Source organism: Anomaloglossus baeobatrachus, chromosome 6 (genome assembly GCF_048569485.1).
Source record: "Anomaloglossus baeobatrachus isolate aAnoBae1 chromosome 6, aAnoBae1.hap1, whole genome shotgun sequence".
Taxonomy (NCBI): domain Eukaryota; kingdom Metazoa; phylum Chordata; class Amphibia; order Anura; family Aromobatidae; genus Anomaloglossus; species Anomaloglossus baeobatrachus.
In genome coordinates, this window is record NC_134358.1 from 333,129,597 (window position 1) to 333,154,824 (window position 25,228).

Sequence of the window (25,228 nt, forward strand, 5' to 3'; positions counted from 1 at the left end):
CTAAAGGCCCCGAAAAAGGCCAAAACGAAGGCAGCCCGAAACAACCAACACTCGTAATCCGAGTAACACACACGAGCCAAAGCTGCCAACAACTTCCTCAACAGCTCAAAAGACACTGTCCGTCGCCAATCTTAGCCCACCCCCTTTTTACGATAACCCTTCAGTGCCTTATGCACCAAAAAATCCTTTGTGATGTCGCTCCGGCCAAGTAACTTAAAAATGCTATACCAGCCAGGCTGCTAGAAACTGCCGAGAACAACAAACCATCTTCCATTGCCCTGCTCACCATATACAACACCAGATAAACCCTCTCACCCTCCAGGACATTACTACCTACAGCACTGACCAGCTCTTGCCATTGATCCCATGCTGCTGAATAACTTCACCAAGTGCTGGGTGCCACCAACTCTTAAATCAATTTCGAGGCTGGATGCAAACCAAATCCCACAACAAGGTGGGCCAGATGGTCTCCTGCTGCTCCACATCCGGTGCCAGTGCTTAAAATCGGTCCCACTGGAAGCGAGAGAGCATGAGCCACAGATTTCAAAACACCTGGAACATGTACAGCGCAAATCCACAAATTGACATTAAGACAGACTAGAACCAGGTGACTCAGAAGGTCTAACACCGGGGGAGAATCCGCCGTCAGATTATTGACACAATGAACCACCCCCAGGTTGTCACACATAGAGCGCACCTTCCTGTTCCTCAGCTCTTGCCCCCAGCATCACAATAATTGCAAATAGCTCCAGCAAAGCCAGGTTCCAAGTTATCCCCGCGAACCTCCACGAATCTGGCCAAGGACTAATGAACTATTGTCCCCCAAAGTACGCCCTAAAGCCACAGAACCTCGATGTGTCTGTATAGAGGACCAAATTCTCATTGGACATAACCTCCAGGGTCCACAATGACCGCCCGTTATACAACTCCAAGAACCGGGACCACACCCTCAGGTCCGCCTTGTGCTCAGCCTTCAACCGCACAAAGTGTAAGAGATGAGATACGCCGGCTGTTGCGCGTGCCAGCCGACGGGAAGCGACTCTTCCCATGGGCAAGATCCTGCAGGCAAAATTAAGCTTACCAAGGAGGGACTGCAAGTCCTGAAACTAACTTTTCTAGAATCCAAAACCTTCTGAAAATAACATTTCAAATCTGACAACTTATCCCCTGGCAGTTCACATTCCATCCTAACTGTATCTAAGGCCTCTTTCACACGTCCATTCCTCCGTTACGTGTTTGGTCAGTTTTCTCACGTACCGGAGACACGGGCACACGTAGACCCATTTAAATCAATGGGTCTGCGTTCACGTGCATATTCTGCCATGGACCATGTGTACATGTGGAGCATACGTATGCCCGTGTGCTCCACATGTAGACATGTCCGTTTTTCTCCGGCATCACGGGTGTCACACAGAACGCAAATGGACCACACGGAGGTGTTCCATGTGACACGCGCCGAAGAAAACACACGTGTCTGAGAAAATAATAAAGAAAACTGTACTCACCTTCTCCAGCACTGCTGTCTCTGCCGTTGCTGTCACTTGCTTCCGACCGCCGCTCATTATGCTCATTGCATATTCACTTCACTGTGGCCGGAAGCAGCAGCAGCGGGGAGTCGGCAGGACCGGAGACCAAAGATCAGCACCACGGACAGCAAAGCCAGGGACAGGTGATTAGAAAGTTCCCGTTCTCCATGTGTTATCACGGAGAACACACGTAGAACACACGTGTGCCATAAACACGGCTCATGGAGGGCAAAACGCACCTTTGACACGTCCATGAAAAACATGAGTGGTTTTTCACAGACGTGTGAAAGAGGTCTAACTCAATCCCCAAAAACTTCAAAACAGTCTCCGCCCCCTGTCTTCTCGGGCGCCAGAGGAACGCCAAAACACCTAGCCTCCTGCTCAACTATGCGGAGCAAAAGCACACATTGTGGAGATGCACAGGAAACAGTCCAAATAATGCAGCACGCAATCGAGGCCGGCTTCAACCTTAACCACCCACTCGATAAACCAGCTAAACTTTTCAAAATAAGAACAAGAAATCGAACAGCCCACGGGCAAACAACAATCCACATAAAACTTGTCCTGCCACCAACACCCAGCAGGTGAAAACTGACCGGATGTACCGGCAAGAGGCGAAAAGCTGCCTCAATGTCCGTTTTTGCCAAGAGGGAACCCCTACCTAATTTCCTTAACCAATCCACCGCCTTGTCAAAACAGACATACGATACAGACACTAGTCAATCCTGTCATTTACCAATTTACCAAGAGGGTATGAGAAATGATGAATTAACCGGAACTTGTTAGCCTCCTTCTTCGAGACCACCCCCAGCGGGGAAACCACCAAATCCGGCAAAGGCGGCGTATCAAATGGCCCAGCCATACGCCCAAGTTCCACCTTTCTGCACAACTTCTCAGTAACCACTTCACAATGCATGCACATCAACTTAAGGTTCTTAAGCCAAGGCACGCCAGCCTACTGACGGAATTTAAAAACCAAAATGAAAATCTTCCCACAGCAACTCAGCCAACTCCTGGTCAGGGTACCTACTTAAGGCTGCTTTACACCTTTCGATATCACATATGATATCGTATGCGATCGTACCCACCCCCATCGTATGTGCGGCACATTCAATTTGATGACCGTGTCGCACAAATGATTATTTCCCGTCACACGTACTTACCCTTCCATACGACCTCTATGTGGGCGGCGAAAATCCACTTCCTGGAGTGGGAAGGACATTCGGCGTCACAGCGACGTCACGCGGCAGCCGGCCAATAGAAGTGGAGGGGTGGAGATGAGCAGGACGTAAACATCCCGCCCACCTCCTTCCTTCCGCATTGCCGGCGTCAGCCGCGGGACGCAGGTAAGATCTGTTCATCGTTCCCGGGGTGTCACACACTGCGATGTGTGGTACCTCGGGAACATTGAACAACCCGACGTGCAATTTTAAGGAAATGAACGACGTGTATGCGATGAACGGTTTTACGTTCAATCGCCATCGCACGTAGCTGTCACACGCTACAACAACACTAACGATGCCGGATGTGCGTCACTTACGACGTGACCCCACTGACACATCGTTAGATTTGTTGTAGCGTGTAAAGCCCGCTTTAGAAACGGCACCATTTGATCGACCCTCACCGGGGTCCTCCCTCTTCGCCTTTCCTTTTCCTCTCTTAAAACACTTAAGAAAACTATAGGAGCCCTCACAGCCCGAAAACTCATGTTTAAACCTGTAAGAGGACCCGAAACAACATTCCTTGTCATTGAACTGCTAAAACAGACCCCTGCGAAGAGGCAGACGATCCCGCAGCCCCCCAGGGCCCCCAGGAAAGGACTGTGAAGCCGCCTTGGGCGGGGCCATCAGCCGCATCCACAGGCTAATTTCCCTATGGTCCCACCGCAAGCTGGGTTGAACTGCGTTGCGCTGCTGAAACTGCTCATCATAGTATAACCAAGCAGTCCCCCCATAAGTCCTATATACCTCACTTATGGAGTCCAAATAACAAAACAGCACCAAACAATTATCTGGAGCCTTCTCGCTCACTACACTAGCCAATATCACAAATACCTGCAACCAATTTTGAAACATGCGAGGAATGAGGCGATACTGCTGCTGTTCCTACTCCTCCCTCTTACTTTCATCCGGCTTAAATCGGTCAAGGTTAAACTTCTCAAGAGGGAGCAAAGAAAAAATCTCCACATATTCATCCTTTCACATTTTCTCCATAACCTCCTGTTTTTAGGTGTACACCTTAACCCTAGCCTTGTCATCCAAGCGAACAACATCCACAGTGGCGGGTGAGGCAGAAATGGATGCCGCCACAACCAGAAAACTAACAGAAACTGACGATGCCGCCAATGCTGCGCTACCGCCTAACTCAACATCAACTGCAACCACCTGCTGCAGCACCCTGCCAGACCGCACTAGGACCCACCATTGGGGTAAATAAACCCCTAACTAATCGCAACAATTCAGACTACCATCACCAGCACCTACAGTACATTCAGACCCTGCACGCCACTCGGACCAACAGGCACACCACCCACAACATCTGCATCTGACAAGCAAGGAATTGTGGAATCCATGGTCTTACCAGGCTGACTACAAGGGGACCTCGGAACAGCCATCAAGTATCCTCCACGTCGAACTCCGACTGCTTCTCCACTGCCAGAGGCGTTCAGGTCGTCATCATCAGAACTGGACCCAGGCCCGGGGATCACACAGGCAGCCACCAGCGGGCTCGACCTGAAACCTGATCCGTCCCTGGCTCCGGGTAACTCGGCTGGTGGTGTTGCTGTTATCCGCAGCCTTTCCACCACCAGTTGTCCATCAGTATCATCGTAGGGGGCATGCGTGGAAGTGTCCCCACCAGCTCTGTGGGTTTTGCCTGCCGTCGCCATTCTCCATCGTCTCTACCTCACCGCATCCCTCTGCTGGCCTGGCCCCACAGAACCGAGCCGCTGCTGTGTGTATGAGGCTACTGAAGCCCCATGCGAACGCAAAGGCTGCACTTCCTGGTTGCCCAGGAGCCGAAGGCAACACCTCCGGGTCACAGGCTGCTGGGTCCGACATGGTAGGATCTGGGTACCAGACGTCACTTCCAGGTACCGCAATGTCACTTCCGAGTCAGTGGAATGGAGCGCCGAAGCCCCATGACAGTGTCGCCAGACCATATGATTGCGCCATCGGGTCAAATGGCCATGACACCTGGCATCATCACTCCACACCGCAAACCAGAAGTGGAGGAGGGCCGATACTGACACTCACCACCCCGCAGCTGCTTGTCCTGTGGTGCGACTTCCAGTTGGAGCTCCGTGACGGCGGCATCGCTTCAGGGTCTTGAGGATCTCCCGCTGGGGCTCCGGACATGTCGCTGGCTTCTGGAGGCCATCTCCGGGCTCAGACACTGCAGAAGCCTGGATCAAAGCTGCCACTTTGAAGGCAAAGGCGTCTCGGCTGTTCAAAGCTCCCACTGGCATTGTCAGTGGACCACCGCTGTAGCTGCTCCTGCAGCCACCACTGTCGTCGCTGCTCCACCATCCTCTTCATCTGTTTCATGAGGATATCCATCTTGGGACAGACTTGGGTTCTGTTCGCCCCAAATCCCAACTGACAAAGAGCTTCACCCTACACTTTTCCTGCACAAAGTGAACACCACAAATTAACCCCTTAACTGAAACTGAGGCCCAGCATTCCTCCTCAGTCATGCTGCCCTCCCTTGAGCCCCTTCGGGGCAGCAGTCCGGGCTGTTCCTTTTTAAGCAAGCAACTAAATCTCATTAGGGATTAATCCAGGGAAGGAAGGCGTTCAGAAAAGGTAGAAAAATGTAAAGGAATGTAAATAAATATGCAAGTCCCTACAATGCCCTGTGCAACCATCTGTAGGTGCTAGATAGAAAGCAAAGCATCAATGAAGCTAAAGAGAGCAATGGGGAGTTATATAACCTGTGTGACAGCCAAAAGAAGCACCCATTAGTTAGTTACTGGTTGTCGTAACCATGGATACATAAGCTGCTGTACTGCCCTGCACATGAGGTAAGAGACACGGCTATATCAGGAGAACCATACCACATTTCTAATTGGAGATATTTGCTAATATTTTTATTGTTACTGCTACTACATATTGGGAAAGGAGATCATCTTGGAGATGGGAATACCCCTTTAAGTTCAACAATACTGAGTATAAAAGTATATGAACTACACATCATTTTATGGCTGCTAATACATGAACATATAAACCATAAAACAATTCATAAATGTCAGTCACCCCTACAAAATCTAAATAAAAAATTATAGCAATAATAGATATAAAAAGTAATTATTTTAATAATCTTTTAACAAAATAATGGGATCCAAGCTCAGGGGCTGTACTTAGAGATATCAGGTTCCTGTGGGGCCCTCATGAACAAACTCTGTAGTTAGTTTATAGATTTTATAAAATCAATAATCAAAAGTTGCTACCACCAGTTGTTAACAAAGTATATGCTAGTCTGCTTCTTTTAGGCTATGTGTCCACATTGCTTTTTACCTGCTTTTTTGCTGCTTTTTCAACTGCAGCGTTTAATGCCAAAATGGATGTGTTCTGCTCTTCAAGCTTAGTCTGTGGGAATTTGGGTTTCTAAACCGCACTATGCAGTTCAAACTGCAGCCTTTTTGACAATTGTTTTTGCCATTTGGGTTTTGCACTGCAAAGCTGAGTTTTTGCCCAAATTTCTGCCACAAAAAGGCTGCAGTTTGAACTGCATAGTGGCGTTTAGAAACCCAAATTCCCACAGACTAAGCTTAAAGAGCAGAACACATCCATTTTGGCATTAATCGCTGCAGTTGAAAAAGCAGCTAACAAGCAGGTAAAAAGCAACGTGGACACATAGCCTAACTGTTGTTTTTTTTAATCCCTTAACGACCACTGATACATATTAACCTCTTACCAACATTATTGCCCCAAGTCTGTATACTGCAGCCGGCTGTGAGTTCCGCACATGTCAGCTGATTTGAACAACTGACATGTGCGGTTATCAAGCATGAGTGGATCCGAGTTCCACCCGTGCCTGTTAACTCCTTGCACCATGCTGTCAAAATGTGAAAGTGCGGTCTACATCCCAGTCACAGTAAGCACTCACCCGGCTCCATTGGAAGTCACGTGATGTGATCACGTGGAGCCGATGGTCATGTGATAACTCCTGTAGCTATCATGAGTCAGTTCCTCTTACAGCCGGCAGAGATCCGTGTGTGAGAGGAGAGCAGCTTTTCTGCAGATCTGAGCAATGCTGCTCTTATCTACAGTAATGAACCAGCGATCAGACTGCTGATCCTTATAGCCCTTAGGGGGACTAGTAAAATAAAAATTAAAAAAAAAGTTTTAAAAAATAAAAAAATAAAAAAAAATAAAAGTTCAAATTATCCCTCCATTCGCCCCATTGAAAATTAAAGGGTTAAAAAAATAAAAAAATATACAAATATTTAGTATCACCGTGTTCAGAAATGCCCGATCTATCAAAATATAAAATCAATTAAATTGATCGGTAAACGACGTAGCGGCAAAAAAATACCAAATGCCAAGGTTCCGTTTTTTGATCCCCGCAAATTTTGCGCAAAATGCAATAACAGGTGATCAAAACGTAGCATCTGCGCAAAAATCATACCATTAAAAATGTCAGCTCGAGAAGCAAAAAACAAGTCGTCACTGAGCCATAGATCCTAAAAAATAAGAGCGCTATGGTTAATGGAAATGTCGCAAAAAGTGCGCCACTCAGAATTTTTTTTAACCCCTTAGATAACAGTAAACCTATACATGATTGTTGCCTACGAACTCGTACCGACCTGAGGCATCACACTGACACATCAGTTTTACCACATAATGAATAAAAGATCCCCAAAACAATCATACAATGGCACTTTTTTTTTGCAATTTTTCTGCACTTGGATTTTTTTGCCATTTTCTAGTACACTATATGGTAACACTCATGATTTCATTTAAAAATACAACTCATTCTGAAAAAAAAGCCTTCATATGGCAAGATTGACGGAAAAATAAAAAAGTTACTGCTCTTGGAAGAAGAGGAGCATATAACAAAAACAGAAAATCGCACGGGGGTGAAGGAGTGAAAACAGTGACCGCGGTATCTAAATGGTTAAAAGGAGGTTACAAATACCTTTTTGAAACCGTTGATCCCCAAATCGTATTTGCCGGTGCCTATAGTTGCCATGGTACCCTTAGTTCAGCCTGTTAGATCCTGCTATGACCAGGGTCTGGCAAGCACAGGCAGTTAGTCACTGATAGGTTGCTAGCAATGCTTGTGACCAGTGATCAAATTAAAACATATTTATGTCCCACAGTGTGACAAATACAAATATCAAGAAAACCCATTTTGGCACAAAAAAGTAAGCCTTTGGGTTAAAACAAAAAAGTACACATAATATTATTGCCACTTTTGTTATGACCCAATCTATAAAATGGCCATGTTATTTATTCCATACTGCCAACACCATAACAAAAAATAATTAAAAAAATGTCGTATACAAATAGCAAAGCATAATTTTTTTTTATAAGTCTGCTATCTCTATAATTGTACTGTCCCGAAGAATAAATCAGTGAACTACGCAAAAGAAAAAAAAAATACGTGAATTGCTGGTTTTTATTAATTCAGTGTCTGAAAAATCTGAGTAAAAAGTGATAAAAAAATGGTATATACCCCAAAATGATACTAAATAGGCTCACAACACACATGCGGTATTGGTGCAGTTTTCTGCCAAGAGATGCAGATATGGTGCAGAAATGTCTGCAACCAAATACTCAACATGCGCACATAGCCTAATCCGGTACTCCGCCATTGAGTGCAATGAGTTCACCTGAGATGAGTTTACTGAGTTCAATGAGTTCATCTGAGGTGAGGTAATTGAAAATAATTCCAGATTACTGGATTAGGGTCGTACGTTGTGACATTTCTGCACCAAATCTGCATCTCCTGGCAAATAACCGCACCCATAATACATGTTTTTTTATGTGGTTTTGGTGCATTTTTTTTGTCAAGAGCTGCAGATTTGATGCAGAAATGTCTGCAACCAAATACTCAATGTCCACCCTACCTAGTAATCGATCATTGACTTCCCTGAGGTGAGTTCCCTCAGTTCATTGATTTCACATGAGGTCACAGCTGAGGAATCATGGGTGGGCTTACTAGTTTTGATAAACTCACTGCTTAGTTAGCAGTAGATTATCATTAGCAGACTACTTGGTGAGCTGCCATATAGTCCTCTCAGAAAAAGATATCAAAAACTTACAGATTTAACCCCTTCAGCCCCGGGGCACTTTCCGTTTTTGCGTTTTTATTTTTTGCTCCCCATCTTCCGAGAGCCGTAACTTTTTTATTTTTCCGTCAATCTTGCCATATGAGGGCTTGTTTTTTGCGGGACAAGTTGTACTTTTAAATGAAACCATAAGTTTTACCATATGGTGTACTGGAAAACAGCAACAAAATTCCAAATGCGGAAAAATTGCAAAAAAAAGTGTGATGGCACAATAGTTTTTGGGATGTTTTATTCACGGTGTTCACTATATGGTAAAACTGATGTGTGGGTATCATGCCTGAGGTCGGTGCGAGTTTGTAGACACCAAACATGTATAGGTTTACTTGTATCTAAGGGGTTAAAAACAATTCACAAGTTTGTCCAATAAAAGTGATGCACGTTTTGCGCCATTTTCCGAAACACATAGCGTTCTTATTTTTTGGTATCTATAGCTCAGTGACAGCTTATTTTTTTGCGTCTCGAGCTGATATTTCTAATGGTACCATTTTTGCGCAGATGCTACGTTTTGATCGCCTGTTATTGCATTTTGCATAAAACTTACGGCGACCAAAAAACGTAATTTTGGCGTTTGGAATTTTTTTTGCCACTACGCCGTTTACCAATCAGATTAATTGATTTTTTATTTTGATAGATCGGGCATTTCTGAACGCGGCGATACCAAATATGTGTATATTTATTTATTTTTTAACCCTTTAATTTTCAATGGGGGAAAGGGGGGTGATTTGAACTTTTAGTTTTTTTTTTTTTATTTTTTAAAACTTTTTTTTTTACTTTATTTTTTTATTTTACTAGTCCCCCTAGGGGGCTATAGCGATCAGCAATCCGATCGCTATTATCTATCTGCTGATCACAGCTATACAGCTGTAAACAGCAGATACAGTCACTTTCTTTTTCCCTCTGTTCCGTACCGAGGGAAAACGAAAGTGAAACATCATAGCTGCAGGAGTCATCACATGACCCTGTGCTACGATGGCAACCACCGATAGTCACGTGATCACGCACGTGACTTCTTATGGGGGCGACGGTAAGTAAAAAACATGGCCGCGCGCATTTAGATCTTGCTGCCAGACTTTGGCAGCAAGATTTAAGGGGTTAATGGCCGCGGGTGGAAGCGATTCCACCCGCGGATATCAGGCACACGTCAGCTGTTGAAAACAGCTGATATGTGTGCCGACCGCCGCCGCCTGCCCGCGGCAGGGGGCGGGGCTTAACGGGACACGATATATCCGTCCATGGTCGTGAAGGGGTTAATGCCAAGGCACAACGGTGTGTCTGGGTTAGGGTACTTTCACACTTGCGCTGTTTTTTTTTTTTTGGCGCAATCCGCTGTCTTGGGAAGCAGCGGAATCCGTTAACGGATTCCACTGTTTCCCATAGACTTGCATTGATGACGGATTGTGCCAAAAGTACCTGCGTTGCTTCTGTTTGCCGACGCTCCGTTGCTTCCGCCGAGCGGAAGCAACACAGAATGTAACGTTAAATGCTTGCGTCAAAATGACGCCAACCAACGGATTCCGTTGGTTCAGTTAAAATTTATAATGGTTCCCTATGATAGCGGATTCCGTTGCTAAGTGTTTAACAATGGAATCTGCTGCTGGATTCCGCTAATTTCTACTGAGCATGCCCAGAATGAAAAAAATGAAAAAAGAAAAAAAACAGAGCCGACGGATTCCGTTAGACGGACGCCTAACGGACGCCAAGCGGATGCAACGGTCCGTTTGTTTCACAGGAATCAGCTAACGGATTACTGTGAAATAACGGATCTGTTGCATCCGTTGACACCACAAAAATAACGGATGCGTCAAAACGACGCAGCAACGGACCCAGCGGAATTCGCCCAACGCAAGTGTGAAACTAGCCTGAGGCTTATATAGGCCAGTGCGAATGCTGACATGGAATCATGCCGGGCCATCTGCAAAGCCCGACATGTAGCACAACAGAGTCTAGCGGACCAGGTTGAAAGAAGCAAGGCACGGATCTGGAACAGGTGGGTAACAATATAAGTGTAATATTTAGTTGCACATTCTTACTATGGCCCTTAGCTTTAAAATATAACCTAGAATAAAAACATAAAAACAATAAATAGGTGCCCTGCATTAAAGGGTGTCACCAGGTTTTTCCCTTATGAGCAGTGAGCCCTTATATACAGCATTCCTTAATGCTGTGTATAAAAGCTTTGTCCGCTCTGTATAATATAAAAAAACACCTTTATAATAAATATAATACATTTTTTGATCAAAAAGTGTAAAAGCCATCCCACTGAGACAAGTTGTACTCAACCAGGATGGTTACTAACTCTAGTAACTCACCTTGCTATGTGCCAGTAGTACTTACTTACTGCATGATATCTATTCTTTTTTTCTAAATTCTTTTTGTCTGTTAATGGCGGCAGAGTGAATATGCACCTATACTTTATGCTTATGTACCGCCCCGGGCTCGGCTGTGACCGAGCCACTCGAATCCGGGCTCACTGGTGGGTGGCTCGAGCATCTCCGGACCTGGGGGCCCCGTGGTCCACTTCGATCTGAAAGGGGGGCTGGCGGTTTAGGGGATGTAGGTGTACGGCCGGAGCCGTGTTTGAGTTTGTGACGCCACCCATGGTTGTGGTGAAGGTGGACACCACCGCTGCTATTCCAGGACACCCGGGGGAGATGTTATGCAGCAAGTTGTTAACCTCTGCGTGGACAGGGATGGTGGCCCCGGGACCCGTTGGTGAGTTGTAGTTTGGTTGGGCGGTGCAGGGAGGTGCGCGGCTGGAGGGCACTGTTGTACTCACGGTTAGAAACGCACACAAGTCTCTGTTAAACCAAGTTGATGGTGGTCGGTGCCCGCAGCCGGCTGCGTCTGGTCCCCCACCCGGTTGGTGGTCTCTACCCTGTCCCCGGTCCACCACAGTTCCACCGAGCCGTCTTCCGGGCTCCTGCAGGCTGAGGCCACCACTTGCCTCCTAGCCAAAGGTGCCCGGGCTCCAACCCTGGTACCTGTCAGATTGTTGCAGACCTGGCACACAGGCCTGCTTCCACTTTACTCCACCTCCTGAACTAATCTAACTGTTCTCCCGCCTCTGGCCCTCTGAACTCCTTGGTGGGCGTGGCCAACCACCTGGCTCCACTCCCTGGTGTGTCCATCAAGCTCAGAGAGGGGTGACTAGAGTTTAATGGTTGGCTGATGAAACCTTTTTAAGGGACAGGTGTTGTGCAGGGCTCTAACTGTGACTACCTGGCTAGTCCAGGGCGTCACACTTATACCAACAGGTGTGCTGGCACATCTTTTCAGTTTTGCAGTAGCATTCTATGCATTATATGTATTTGGACAGAGAAATCTATCAGAAATCATTCTATACCAGCGATAGACAACCTTTAGAGCTCGGTTTGAAAGAAATTGTAAAAAAAAAAAAGCAAAACTCAGGTGGTTTGTCCCTTCTTGAAAAATCCATGATGTTGTGATATTTGTAGCTCTAATAACAATATGTAATATTTTAATATATACACTGTATTTGTTTACCTTACTTGCCTAGTGACTTTTTTGTTACTGAATTTCTTTAGTTAAATCTTCAATTGAGTATTGAAGGTTGGTATTTTGTACACTTCAAGCCCAAGCAAGCACTACTAACTTCATTATCTCCTCTCACCCTCCCCCCAGCAGTCATTATTTCCTCTCCCGCTCCACCCAGCAGTCATTATCTGCTTTCCTCCATCCTCCCCTAGCAGTCATTATCTCCCCTCCTCTCTCCCCCAACAGTCATTATCTCCTCTCCCCCAGCAGACATTATATCCTCTCCCCCTCACCAAGCAGTCATTATCTCCTCTACCCGTAGCCCCCCAGCAGTCATTATTCCTCCTCCTCCACAGCAGTCATCATTATCTCCTCTCCCACTACCCCAAGCAGTCTTTATCTCCTCTTCCCTCTCCCCCAGCAGTCATTATCTACTCTCCCCCTCCCCCACAGTCATTATCTCATCTCCCCCTCCTGACCAGCAGCCCTTATCTCCTCTCCCCTTCCCCAGCAGTCATTACTTCCTCTCCCCCTCTTCCCCAGCAGTCATTATCTCCTCTCCCACTCCCCCCAAGCAGTCTTTATCATCTCTCCCCTCTCCCTAGCAGTTATTATCTACTCTCCCCATCCTCACAGTCATTGTTTCCTCTCCCCTATCAGTCATTATCTCATCTTCCCCTCCCACCCAGCAGTCATTATCTCCTCTCCCCCTCCTCCAGATTCTGACTGGCAACAGCAGTGGTCTATAATGAGCTGATGTGTGGACTTACTGCAGCATCCACATTGTAATGCCGTGTCCGCCTGCAATGGCGCCTGTCTTCATGCTCCGCTCCACAGGGTTAGAGAGGCGTTTTACGTACTGCGTGGTTGTAAACACACCTCACAAAGGACCCTGATTAAAGGTACAGAACACAATTACCGATTTCTGCATCCTGATCTTTAAGGCAAGCTGATTTAACTAGTACTGCATCTGCAGCCCACCAGGCCGGTCATTTTGAAACAGTTTAGGGCCGCACATGCAGTTCTAGTTAAATCACCGATGCTAGTCTTGAAGATTGGGATGAGGCCGCCTGCCCCTGCCGCGTGTGTCAGCAAAAATGGCCCGCAGTGTCATATCTGACATGCGTGTCATAGATTAGCCATCACTGTTCTATACCTTTCATTCTTTGTTAGCCTGTGTAAAGAGGCCAATATATAAGCACCAAACGACTCACATATAGTCAATCGTGCTTGTTTTATGGATTGAAGTCAGCTATTGTAAACGCATCCTAATTGTTTCTGTTGATGGTTCAATATGTTAGCATTTGGTGCTCCGCTATAAGCTTATGCCCAAGGCTTACTTTGTCTAAAATAAGCCCCATATCTGCTACAGCCTCAAATTGGTTGTATCAGTCACATTGAACAAAACGTCAAGACAGGAAGCTAGAATGTACCACTACCAGTATGAGAACACTATTAGTAATTTGGAAATAATGAATAAAGGCAAGTGTCATGTTTTTACTTTGTTTTTGTGGGTGATTCACATTAATAATAAAAAAAAATGTGCATATTTTGATTATTAACCTCATCTGCAACAGAAATTGACATCATGAAATGAAAACATTTGCTTTGTAGCACCCCATGGGGCAGGTGGTTAACCTACTCGTTGCCGGGCCGTTGCGGGTCGGGTCAGGCGATGTCATTGGGGGCCTTGCCCGGTTCGTTACCCCGAGGTATACACTAAAAGGAAGGGAAAGTGGGGTGATTGGGAAAGTTTGTCCTGACGCCACCTGTGGTATGCAGCCAGGGAGTAGCCGCCGCTGCAGAATTCCTCACCAGGGCAGGTGTTATGGCAGCTGGGATGGTGTAGTTCCCCACAGGCGGAGCGGGCCCCGGGTGGATGGTGAGGGTTGTAGTGGTGCAATGGGGTGCCGGGCTGGGACGCCTACAGTAACTGGACGACACAGGTTGGTAGTTTCCTCTTTGCTTTTACTGGTCAGGTGTTATGGTCCAGGTTTACAGTGATCCGGTCAGCCCAGAAGCAGCATGGATCTCTCCTTGCCTGGCGGGCTGGAGGCCTTCCTTAGTGCGCTCTTGGTGGGAGCCGCTGCGTCCCCTTCTCTCTCTCTTACTTGAAGATGATTGTCCACTGTGATGGGCAACCTGAATCAGTCACGGGACCCGCTTGTGTTACTGCGATCTCGAGTTCTATATTGTTATTGCATCTTGGAACTAAGGTGGGCCAGGAAATGTAGAATCTCTTGCCTCCCGGGTTTTGCTACTAGGCCGTTAGCACCCAGTAATCGAGGACCCTGATGTCCTGTACTAGCGCTCGGTCCTGGAAAGCTCACACAGCAGCTCTCAAACAGCGGCCTCTCTTTCTCCTGACCAACACTGTTCTGCCTCACTTCCTTCCTGTTCACTCTAACCATTCCCTCAGGTCAGCACGTACAGAGAGACTCTCTTCAAAACAGGTTATGAGCTCCACCTGCTGGCCTGGAGTAGGAGATGTTGCATGTGATGTTCCTGATAAGGAGAGGTCCCCACGTTGCCTCCAAGCATAGTATTGATCCCGGTGAGGAAAACAACGCCACTGTGGCTCCCGTGACCACTGGGGTGCTACAGCTTTACAAGTCAGTTTGTATACAGAAAATGGCATAGAATTTTAAATTTATCAAATTTGCTGCTAATATAAAATGCTTTTTCACAAATCTGAATAGTTTGCGTCTCTGTGGCTTGGTTGTGTGTATACGTATTTTTTTGTTTAGCAAAAAAAAAATCTATAGCAGAAACTTTTGAATTTTTTTTGCAAAAAAAATGCACAGAGGATATTGCTATTAGAAAAAAGTATTAAAATAAAAAAAGTTCTATTATAGTTAGTATGATTGAAAAAATACAAATGTTCATCAAGTTGAAGAGATTGTTGGGCTGTGGGCTATCGTTTCAATGTAATCAGTGTTTTATCAATAGGAGATTATCCTTAAAGGTCTAGGTTTGAGATGCAGGCTAATCAGGCTAATCTGTGCAACCTCGCTCCCTCTACTGATTTAATCCAGAAAATAGTTTAGAAGTACAAACGTGAAAAAATTATTAAGCAAAAAACTCCTAAAATTCCAAATTTTTATTATTTTAGTCTTAAAAAGGGAGAAATCCCAACATCAGATTTATAATACAGATATCCAAAAGTACAAGGGAGGGGCCTGACCCTTGATTCGCCCTAAAACTCGCCCCTTCCTTGCCGCGGAGGTCGGCACCCTAGAGGCCTGCGCACTTGGCGCCCCCGCTCAACGAAGACTATCCCTCCGGGCCCTAAATGACCCTAACAGATGAGGTGATGGTTCAATTGTTGGAATGTATTCCTTATAGTACTAACAAACATCTCAAATATGAAAAAATACACACTATAGCCAATGTCATTAAATTAGAGACAATAGTGAGGTACAGTGACCCGGAAAGAGACCACTCAAGGATGAACTAGTGGTTCAAAAAAACCACCCAACTAGTGGTTTTTTGAACCACTAGTTCATCCTTGAGTGGTCTCTTTCCGGGTCACTGTACCTCACTATTGTCTCTAATTTAATGACATTGGCTATAGTGTGTATTTTTTCATATTTGAGATCTGTTTGTTGGTTCAATTGTTGGAATTTATTCCTTATAGTACTATCACCTCATCTGTTAGGGTCATTTAGGGCCCGGAGGGATTGTCTTCGTTGAGCGGGGGCGCCAAGTGCGCAGGCCTCTAGGGTGCCGACCTCCGCGGCAAGGAAGGGGCGAGTTTTAGGGCGAATCAAGGGTCAGGCCCCTCCCTTGTACTTTTGGATATCTGTATTATAAATCTGATGTTGGGATTTCTCCCTCTACTGATTGGCAGCTTGCAACATTGTACACAGGAAGCTACCAATCAGGGTTGTGGGCAGGGTTATACACATCTCAGAATTCTGATCACTGCTATACCTACAATATAGAATACAAGGATTCTATCAAAAGTGCAACAAACAGTCAGTAAGTGGTACACCACTGGAATCAGGCTCTCTGCCCCACATCATGCTGTTCTCAGATTACATGGCAACAATCTGCTGCCAGATTCCTTTTACGGTCTCATATGGGTACAATCTGCTAGGCCTTTTTAACACAACATTTACTAACATTTCTTGGAGCATTTTTCAATTTTCGTGGGATCTAATTTATAGCAATGTAAGAGAGACATCATTTCAGGGTTTGTTCTTTATCTTCTATGTAAAATGTCAGGGTGGTTTTTTAAGATTTATTTTTCTCCATAGGCTTTTATAATCTAAACCTCAAAGAACCTCAAAGAACAATATAAAATATTTCAAATTGCAGTTATTAAATATTTGTTATAATTTATGTAAACTTAATTAAAACTGATGTGTTTATTAAGTTTCCTGAAAATCTGAAAGCCATCAATAAAGCAATGCCTATCAAGCCAGACTGGCTTGCAAAGTCTCCTTAAGGAGAATAGTGTTCCCCCCGTGGTCCCCACATAGCTTTCTCATGAGCCAGATCAGACACCCCCATACTTTGCACTGACGAGGGGCAAGCACCCCGAAACACCGTGTCTGCAAATTGGGATTCTGATCTGGCTTATATATCCTGAGTCATATTGCAAAGGATTGTCGAAAATCCACTTGTGACTTTTAGGATCGCTACTTCCAATAGGTGGCGCTGTGCTAGAGTTTGTCTCCTTTACTGGAGAGACAATTTGAATATTTCCCAGAGGGGCATTGCAGCTATAAGTCCCCTTACCTGGCAGCCAGACTGGCTTGCAAAGTCTCCTTAAGGAGAATAGTGTTCCCCCGTGGAATTTTAGGGGCATTGCAGCTATAAGTCCCCTTACCTGGCAGCCAGACTGGCTTGCAAAGTCTCCTTAAGGAGAATAGTGTTCCCCCCGTGGTCCCCACATAGCTTTCTCATGAGCCAGATCAGACACCCCCATACTTTGCACTGACGAGGGGCAAGCACCCCGAAACACCGTGTCTGCAAATTGGGATTCTGATCTGGCTTATATATCCTGAGTCATATTGCAAAGGATTGTCGAAAATCCACTTGTGACTTTTAGGATCGCTACTTCCAATAGGTGGCGCTGTGCTAGAGTTTGTCTCCTTTACTGGAGAGACAATTTGAATATTTCCCAGAGGGGCATTGCAGCTATAAGTCCCCTTACCTGGCAGCCAGACTGGCTTGCAAAGTCTCCTTAAGGAGAATAGTGTTCCCCCGTGGAATTTTAGGGGCATTGCAGCTATAAGTCCCCTTACCTGGCAGCCAGACTGGCTTGCAAAGTCTCCTTAAGGAGAATAGTGTTCCCCCCGTGGTCCCCACATAGCTTTCTCATGAGCCAGATCAGACACCCCCATACTTTGCACTGACGAGGGGCAAGCACCCCGAAACACCGTGTCTGCAAATTGGGATTCTGATCTGGCTTATATATCCTGAGTCATATTGCAAAGGATTGTCGAAAATCCACTTGTGACTTTTAGGATCGCTACTTCCAATAGGTGGCGCTGTGCTAGAGTTTGTCTCCTTTACTGGAGAGACAATTTGAATATTTCCCAGAGGGGCATTGCAGCTATAAGTCCCCTTACCTGGCAGCCAGACTGGCTTGCAAAGTCTCCTTAAGGAGAATAGTGTTCCCCCGTGGAATTTTAGGGGCATTGCAGCTATAAGTCCCCTTACCTGGCAGCCAGACTGGCTTGCAAAGTCTCCTTAAGGAGAATAGTGTTCCCCCCGTGGTCCCCACATAGCTTTCTCATGAGCCAGATCAGACACCCCCATACTTTGCACTGACGAGGGGCAAGCACCCCGAAACACCGTGTCTGCAAATTGGGATTCTGATCTGGCTTATATATCCTGAGTCATATTGCAAAGGATTGTCGAAAATCCACTTGTGACTTTTAGGATCGCTACTTCCAATAGGTGGCGCTGTGCTAGAGTTTGTCTCCTTTACTGGAGAGACAATTTGAATATTTCCCAGAGGGGCATTGCAGCTATAAGTCCCCTTACCTGGCAGCCAGACTGGCTTGCAAAGTCTCCTTAAGGAGAATAGTGTTCCCCCGTGGAATTTTAGGGGCATTGCAGCTATAAGTCCCCTTACCTGGCAGCCAGACTGGCTTGCAAAGTCTCCTTAAGGAGAATAGTGTTCCCCCCGTGGTCCCCACATAGCTTTCTCATGAGCCAGATCAGACACCCCCATACTTTGCACTGACGAGGGGCAAGCACCCCGAAACACCGTGTCTGCAAATTGGGATTCTGATCTGGCTTATATATCCTGAGTCATATTGCAAAGGATTGTCGAAAATCCACTTGTGACTTTTAGGATCGCTACTTCCAATAGGTGGCGCTGTGCTAGAGTTTGTCTCCTTTACTGGAGAGACAATTTGAATATTTCCCAGAGGGGCATTGCAGCTATAAGTCCCCTTACCTGGCAGCCAGACTGGCTTGCAAAGTCTCCTTAAGGAGAATAGTGTTCCCCCGTGGAATTTTAGGGGCATTGCAGCTATAAGTCCCCTTACCTGGCAGCCAGACTGGCTTGCAAAGTCTCCTTAAGGAGAATAGTGTTCCCCCCGTGGTCCCCACATAGCTTTCTCATGAGCCAGATCAGACACCCCCATACTTTGCACTGACGAGGGGCAAGCACCCCGAAACACCGTGTCTGCAAATTGGGATTCTGATCTGGCTTATATATCCTGAGTCATATTGCAAAGGATTGTCGAAAATCCACTTGTGACTTTTAGGATCGCTACTTCCAATAGGTGGCGCTGTGCTAGAGTTTGTCTCCTTTACTGGAGAGACAATTTGAATATTTCCCAGAGGGGCATTGCAGCTATAAGTCCCCTTACCTGGCAGCCAGACTGGCTTGCAAAGTCTCCTTAAGGAGAATAGTGTTCCCCCGTGGAATTTTAGGGGCATTGCAGCTATAAGTCCCCTTACCTGGCAGCCAGACTGGCTTGCAAAGTCTCCTTAAGGAGAATAGTGTTCCCCCCGTGGTCCCCACATAGCTTTCTCATGAGCCAGATCAGACACCCCCATACTTTGCACTGACGAGGGGCAAGCACCCCGAAACACCGTGTCTGCAAATTGGGATTCTGATCTGGCTTATATATCCTGAGTCATATTGCAAAGGATTGTCGAAAATCCACTTGTGACTTTTAGGATCGCTACTTCCAATAGGTGGCGCTGTGCTAGAGTTTGTCTCCTTTACTGGAGAGACAATTTGCCTATCATATAGGAAGTTAGAGCAAATTGGTTTCACAGGAAATGGAAAGCATTAGAACTTAAGGGTGACCTTTGCTAGGCCTCAGGAGTAAAAGACATTACAAGAGAAACAAACTAGCAAGAAGTGGTCTGTGGAATTATTGGACTCCAGAAGTTGCATGGCAGAGAAAGCGAAGAGTGATTATTTTGGTTTATGTGACCTAACATGACATATAAGTTGTGAATGATTGATTCCTTGCTTCCTGATTTTTTGTTATATGTCATTCACTTATATAGTGCCATTAATTCAATAGCGCTTTACAGACGTGATCACAGTTGCAATACTTTCATTGTGTCTTTGTTTTTAACTGTATAGCATAATACACTGTATCCAAAGGACACTCTGAATCAGGCTGTGTGCGCATGCTGGTTTTGTTATGCATTTATGATGTGTTTTTTGGGAGCAGCTGTCACAAATCTGCAAGCCTACACTTATGCCAGCAAAGTCAATGAAAATTCTGAACTGCTGTGTAGGGGGTCTCAAGCTCCGCCAACCCCCGTACTAATGTCCTACTGCACTTCACTTGTTGTTCGTATTTATAAAGCTAGTTACTGTGGGTATGTGGCCACTAGATGGCAATGTGGTCTATGATACTGCTCCCCTGGACTCCTGCTAGGAAGGGGTTAAACTCAGGGAGAGGAGAGTTAGATAAAAGGAACTGGAAAGAGGAAGAGAGCAGGAGTGTCCCATAGGAGGAGTAGGAAGAAAGAGCCCAAAAGATTAGAGATTGTGCTGACCCTCAGGGTCCCTCCCGTTTCAGTCTGAGGCCTAAAGGGTGCTTTACACGTTGCGACAACGCTAGCGATCTCGTTAGCGATGTAACACACCAGATAGCACATACGATTTTCCGAGATCGCAAATGTGACTGGCGCTACAAAAAATGACCTATGTGCGATCTCGGCAAATATTATCTGCGATCTGGCGTGTCACATCGCTAACGAGATTGCTAGTGATGTCGCAGCGTGTAAAGCACCCTTAAGAGTGAGCCCTACTGGGGTGAATTCCGGATAATGGGAACGGCAGCTGAGTCCTGAAGAAGCGATCCCTCTATTCCCCCCGCTGCAGAACACAGCCGATCGGTAATCCCTACGACTGGGTGGGAGCCAACGTGGGAGCAGTCAGTGAGCTTGCCGCGTGTGCTGTGCACAGCGCAGAGGATAGTGGACCTGGCGGTCAAGTTTATTCAGTATTGAAACCCCAAGGAAACCCAGCTGGAGTCAGATACGGCACACTTAGGGTGCAGTAGAAGGAAATAATTGTGATGATGAAAAAGAACTATGATGTTAATGGAATCGTTGTGTTGAAGAAAATGAGTAAACGTTTTGAAATGGAAAATATAGCCTTGATGTCAAGTTTATTGCCTCAGAGAAAGGAAGCGTATGTGAATAGACTGTTTAACAAAGGAATGGCGACTGGGACTCGAGGGGTTAAAGACCGGCTGCATTGCGACCTAGTAGCCCCTGTGAAAATGACTAAAGGAGCCCCCAATAGCCATCCTTACAGATGTGTGCACATTGCTTTGTTTTTCCTTACAAATTTGGGTCCGGAAAAAACTGCAACAGGTCAATTCTTGATACGTTTTTTTCGTGCGTTTTTCAGCCCTTTATTACCTCCCAAAACACCTAAGTTCAATGTACTCCACACCTGAGGTGAGGTCACTCAGTTAAATGAGGTTACCTGAGGTCAGGTTACCATTACCTATAGTCACAAGTGCAGGACCATGGGAACTTCCAGCTGTGACCGCAAATAACCTGAGTGACATTACCACTCATCGCTGCTGCTCATTCTCTGACTGAAGCTCAAAGTGGACAGTCATAATCTATGGCCGCTCACTGTCACTTCAGATGTAGCAAAGCTGGAATTGTCGTGGGACCTTGTGTGGATTACGTCGGACCTGACTGGAAATTTTGGTAATTAATAAAGAGGTGAAAGAGGGTTTTTTTTTCTATTTTATTTCAAATAAAGGATTTTTTCTGTGTTTCTGTTTGTTTATTTTCACTGACAAATTAGTAATTAAGGGTCTCATATATACCTCCTATTAGTAATTTAGGGTTTAGTGGCAGCTGTGAGTTGTCATTAACTCCTTATTTCTCCGACTGTCACTGCACCATGGCAATTGGAATGAGCATGGTAAAGTTCTGGAATTGTAACATCTAATGGATGTGACAATCCTGGGCTGCTGCAGGCTTCTCTTTTTAGGCTGGGGTGCCCAATAAGCATGGGTCTCCCAAACCTGAGAATACCAGACTCCAGCTGTCGTTCTTTATCATGGCTAGGTATCAAAATTGGTGGAAACTGCATGCTGTGTTTTAAAATTGATTTAACTAATTTTAAAAAAGTTGCATGTAGTTCCTCCTATTTTGATACACAGCCAAGATAAGCGCATGGCTATAAATTGCAGCCTGTAGCTATATGCTTTATCTGTGCTGTGTATCATAATATGGGGGAACCCTATGCCAATTTTTGTTTATTTATTTTTTTTTTTCGCCGATCTACAGTGACCCACAGACAGGCTATGTGATTGCAAGCAGTCAGACACACTGCCACTCAGGGTGGATGCGCGTCTGACTGCAACCAATCACAGACACAGGGACAGCCAGTGGGTGGAGGAAGCAGTGAATATGCATGATTGATAATGAGTGGCCCAGGAAATGGCATTACAGCCGCGTGGAGAGCGGTAATTATAACGTGCCTGCTCCAATTCCCCTATTCCTTCTACTACTATATTTAAGCACTGAATTCTGGTCCTCAAAGACTTTTATGAGGACAGGTGTTTGGCTACATGTCCAGGATCTATTCTAGGCTGGAACCACTTTTTTCTTTCTTTTTTTTTAAACCCGGTTAAACCCGCTGATTCCAGGTATCTGCGAGTCTGCCCATCACAACTTATTACATTGCAATTTAGCACATTTTATTTTTACTGAAATAGCCAAAAAGTCTCTTAATAACCCTGCCATGAAATAGTGAGCTCGTATAGCGGAGGCTTGTATTGAAGTGAAAGGACTGTAATTAGTATTTGTGAGATGGTGCTGAACCCTGCATGTTTAAACAAGACTAGGTGCAAAAATCAGCTTTCCTTCTCATTTGTGCAGCTTTCTTAATGAGACATAATATTCTTATTTCAAGCTGCCCTGTAAGTATTTACAAGTCCTAATACGCTTTAGACATCTGAACAAAGCTTAGCTGTATGATAAAAACGTATTTGTTGCTGCAAGGAGAGCAGATTAATGTCTTATGTTGATTGGTGTACAAAGGACATTCCTCTTGGTACTGGGCAGCATTCCTTTAATTTACATGAGAAAGGACGTGGGTAGTTAACCAGCTTCACATCTATATGACACAGGCGAACAGGAAGGGCATGGAGAATAGCTGAGCCCATGCAGATGAGTTTGGATCTTTTGCAAAACTTTGAGACGTCTTTACCATGAAGTAACTGACACTGAAATGCAGACAGTGAAGCTGGAGGAAGAAAACATTAAAGATTCTATTGAGACTTGCAACTTGGTGAACTTTCCGGCCTCAGCCATTCACACAATATGATGAATTGGATATTGTTATGCTGCTGCATTCTTACCAGATGTCGAAATGTGGAGGCACAATGGTGGTGGTTTTGGGGAGACACAAAAACTACTGTCTCATCGCCAGAGAATCTGTCAAAAATGTCAATAGGAACCTTGGCTAGTACAATTTTAAACAGCCAGTCAAACAAAGAGACCTTTACTGTCACAACAAATACCTTGGAAAGACACCTGCTGACTACAGCGTACCTGCCGAAAGGGTCAACATCAACAGCGGCCATCGCAAAAAACTCAGGCACATTAAATCAGGGGAAGAGAAAAAAATACACCTATAAAAAACCAGGTAACACAGAAGTCTTGTCTTTAATTTATCCATAATTTATGTGATTTCACTGCAATGTAATGGAGACTGCTGGAAATAGCGGACGCATGAGTGTGACCTGTCAATAAGATGCACATCATCCGGTCTTACAGGAAGGATGAATGATTACTTCTAGTTTGTATTGTTCATATTTCTTATCTCTGTTTGATCAATAACATTCTTTATAATATTCTATAGATAATTGCACACTTTTCCCATTCAAACAATATGCATTTATGTATACCGTACCAAGCTAGAGATGTGTTAAAGGGTTAATTAATATTGCAGGGATTCACTACTGATTTAAAAAAATAAAATAAAAATGGTTCTGTATTATACAATAGGGCACTCTGCTACTGAGAGTTGCTTCCTTTGTAGCAATGATCCTGATGGAACATGTTGTGATAAAGGTGCGATCTCACCACGGAAATCCACGGCTATATGTCCTGATTGTGGGGGGAGAGATTGGCTCTAGCACCTTTTCTGTAAAAGAGTAACCCTTTATATCAAAGGGGCAGAAAGAAAACTATAACAAAAGGGTTCATAGACAATGAAAGTCAAGAAAGTTGTGTGAGTCTATAAATTGTGGCTCTATATGGCATCCGATTTTGGAGTGAAACTAACAATGATTGATTTTACACAGAAATTCTGTCACTTAAAAAAATGGTCATTAGCACTGCCCCATGGAATAATATTGGTCCGAGTGCTATCCAAGAAAAAAAACGGATAGCACTCGTCCGATGTATATGCTCGTGTGAGTGATCCTTATTTCTTCAGTAGCCTGTACAGGAACAAGAACAGACATTGGGAGAGAATTATGCACATTACATTAGCAGCCCCTCACCTTCCATCACCTCCTGACCTCCCCTCACCTCCTATATCAAGAGCGAGTGGGGAAGGAATAAGCTTTTATGAGAGGTACTATGCAAGCTATGTAGGCATGAATATTTAGTGCACTCTGACCAATGTGATCTGAGCCTGTGCACTGGATATGACACTATTATTATAAGCAATATAGCAGTATTCATATATGCTGTATAGGGGAATTGGTTATGTGTAAAGTACAGCAGCAGTGTTAAAGGATACTTAAATGCTAGAGTGCTTCAAATAAAATAAGAGCAGCACATGCTTGCCTACCGGACTGGTGCCATTCTAGCGATGTCAGCGCTGTATTGAGACTGTTGTAGCCAATTAGCAGCCGCTGATTGACCACAGCCTTCACAATTCTGTCAATGGAACAATTTTGTGTGATGGAAATGTAAAGGCTGTAGCCCATTAGCCACCACTGATTGGCTGCAGTGCTCACATGACATAATAATATCACATAAGCACTGGAAGACACAGCACCAACATCACAGGAATGGTGCCGGTCTAGTAATTGAGTACTGCATGTGTTGCTTTTTTGTTGTTTTTTTGAGAGGAAGAAATGGGGGGCTCCGTAGCGTTTAAGAGGTGTTGTCATATACAGTTAGGTCCAGAAATATTTGGACAGTGACACAAGTTTTGTTATTTTAGCTGTTTACAAAAACAAATTCAGAAATACAATTATATATATAATATGGGCTGAAAGTGCACACTCCCAGCTGCAATATGAGAGTTTTCACATCCAAATCGGAGAAAGGGTTTAGGAATCATAGCTCTGTAATGCATAGCCTCCTCTTTTTCAAGGCCAAAAGTAATTGGACAAGGGACTCTAAGGGCTGCAATTAACTCTGAAGGTGTCTCCCTCATTAACCTGTAATCAATGAAGTAGTTAAAAGGTCTGGGGTTGATTACAGGTGTGTG

At 45.0% G+C, this 25,228-nt stretch overlaps 1 protein-coding gene across 3 annotated transcripts in view; it reads left to right on the top strand.

The window, feature by feature from the left end:
• The window catches only part of COL15A1 (collagen type XV alpha 1 chain), a 1,158,634-nt gene that overhangs the window by 163,922 nt on the left and 969,484 nt on the right, over nucleotides 1-25,228 (top strand). For 2 of the 3 annotated variants that reach the window (XM_075314949.1, XM_075314951.1), the window contains exon 1: nucleotides 22,913-23,425. The exons of the other annotated variant lie outside the window; for it this stretch is intronic. In XM_075314949.1, the coding sequence (XP_075171064.1) occupies nucleotides 23,101-23,425 (325 nt within the window). In that variant the 5' untranslated portion in view covers nucleotides 22,913-23,100. Of the gene's footprint in view, nucleotides 1-22,912; nucleotides 23,426-25,228 lie in introns of those variants that run through there. 3 annotated transcript variants of the gene reach the window in all.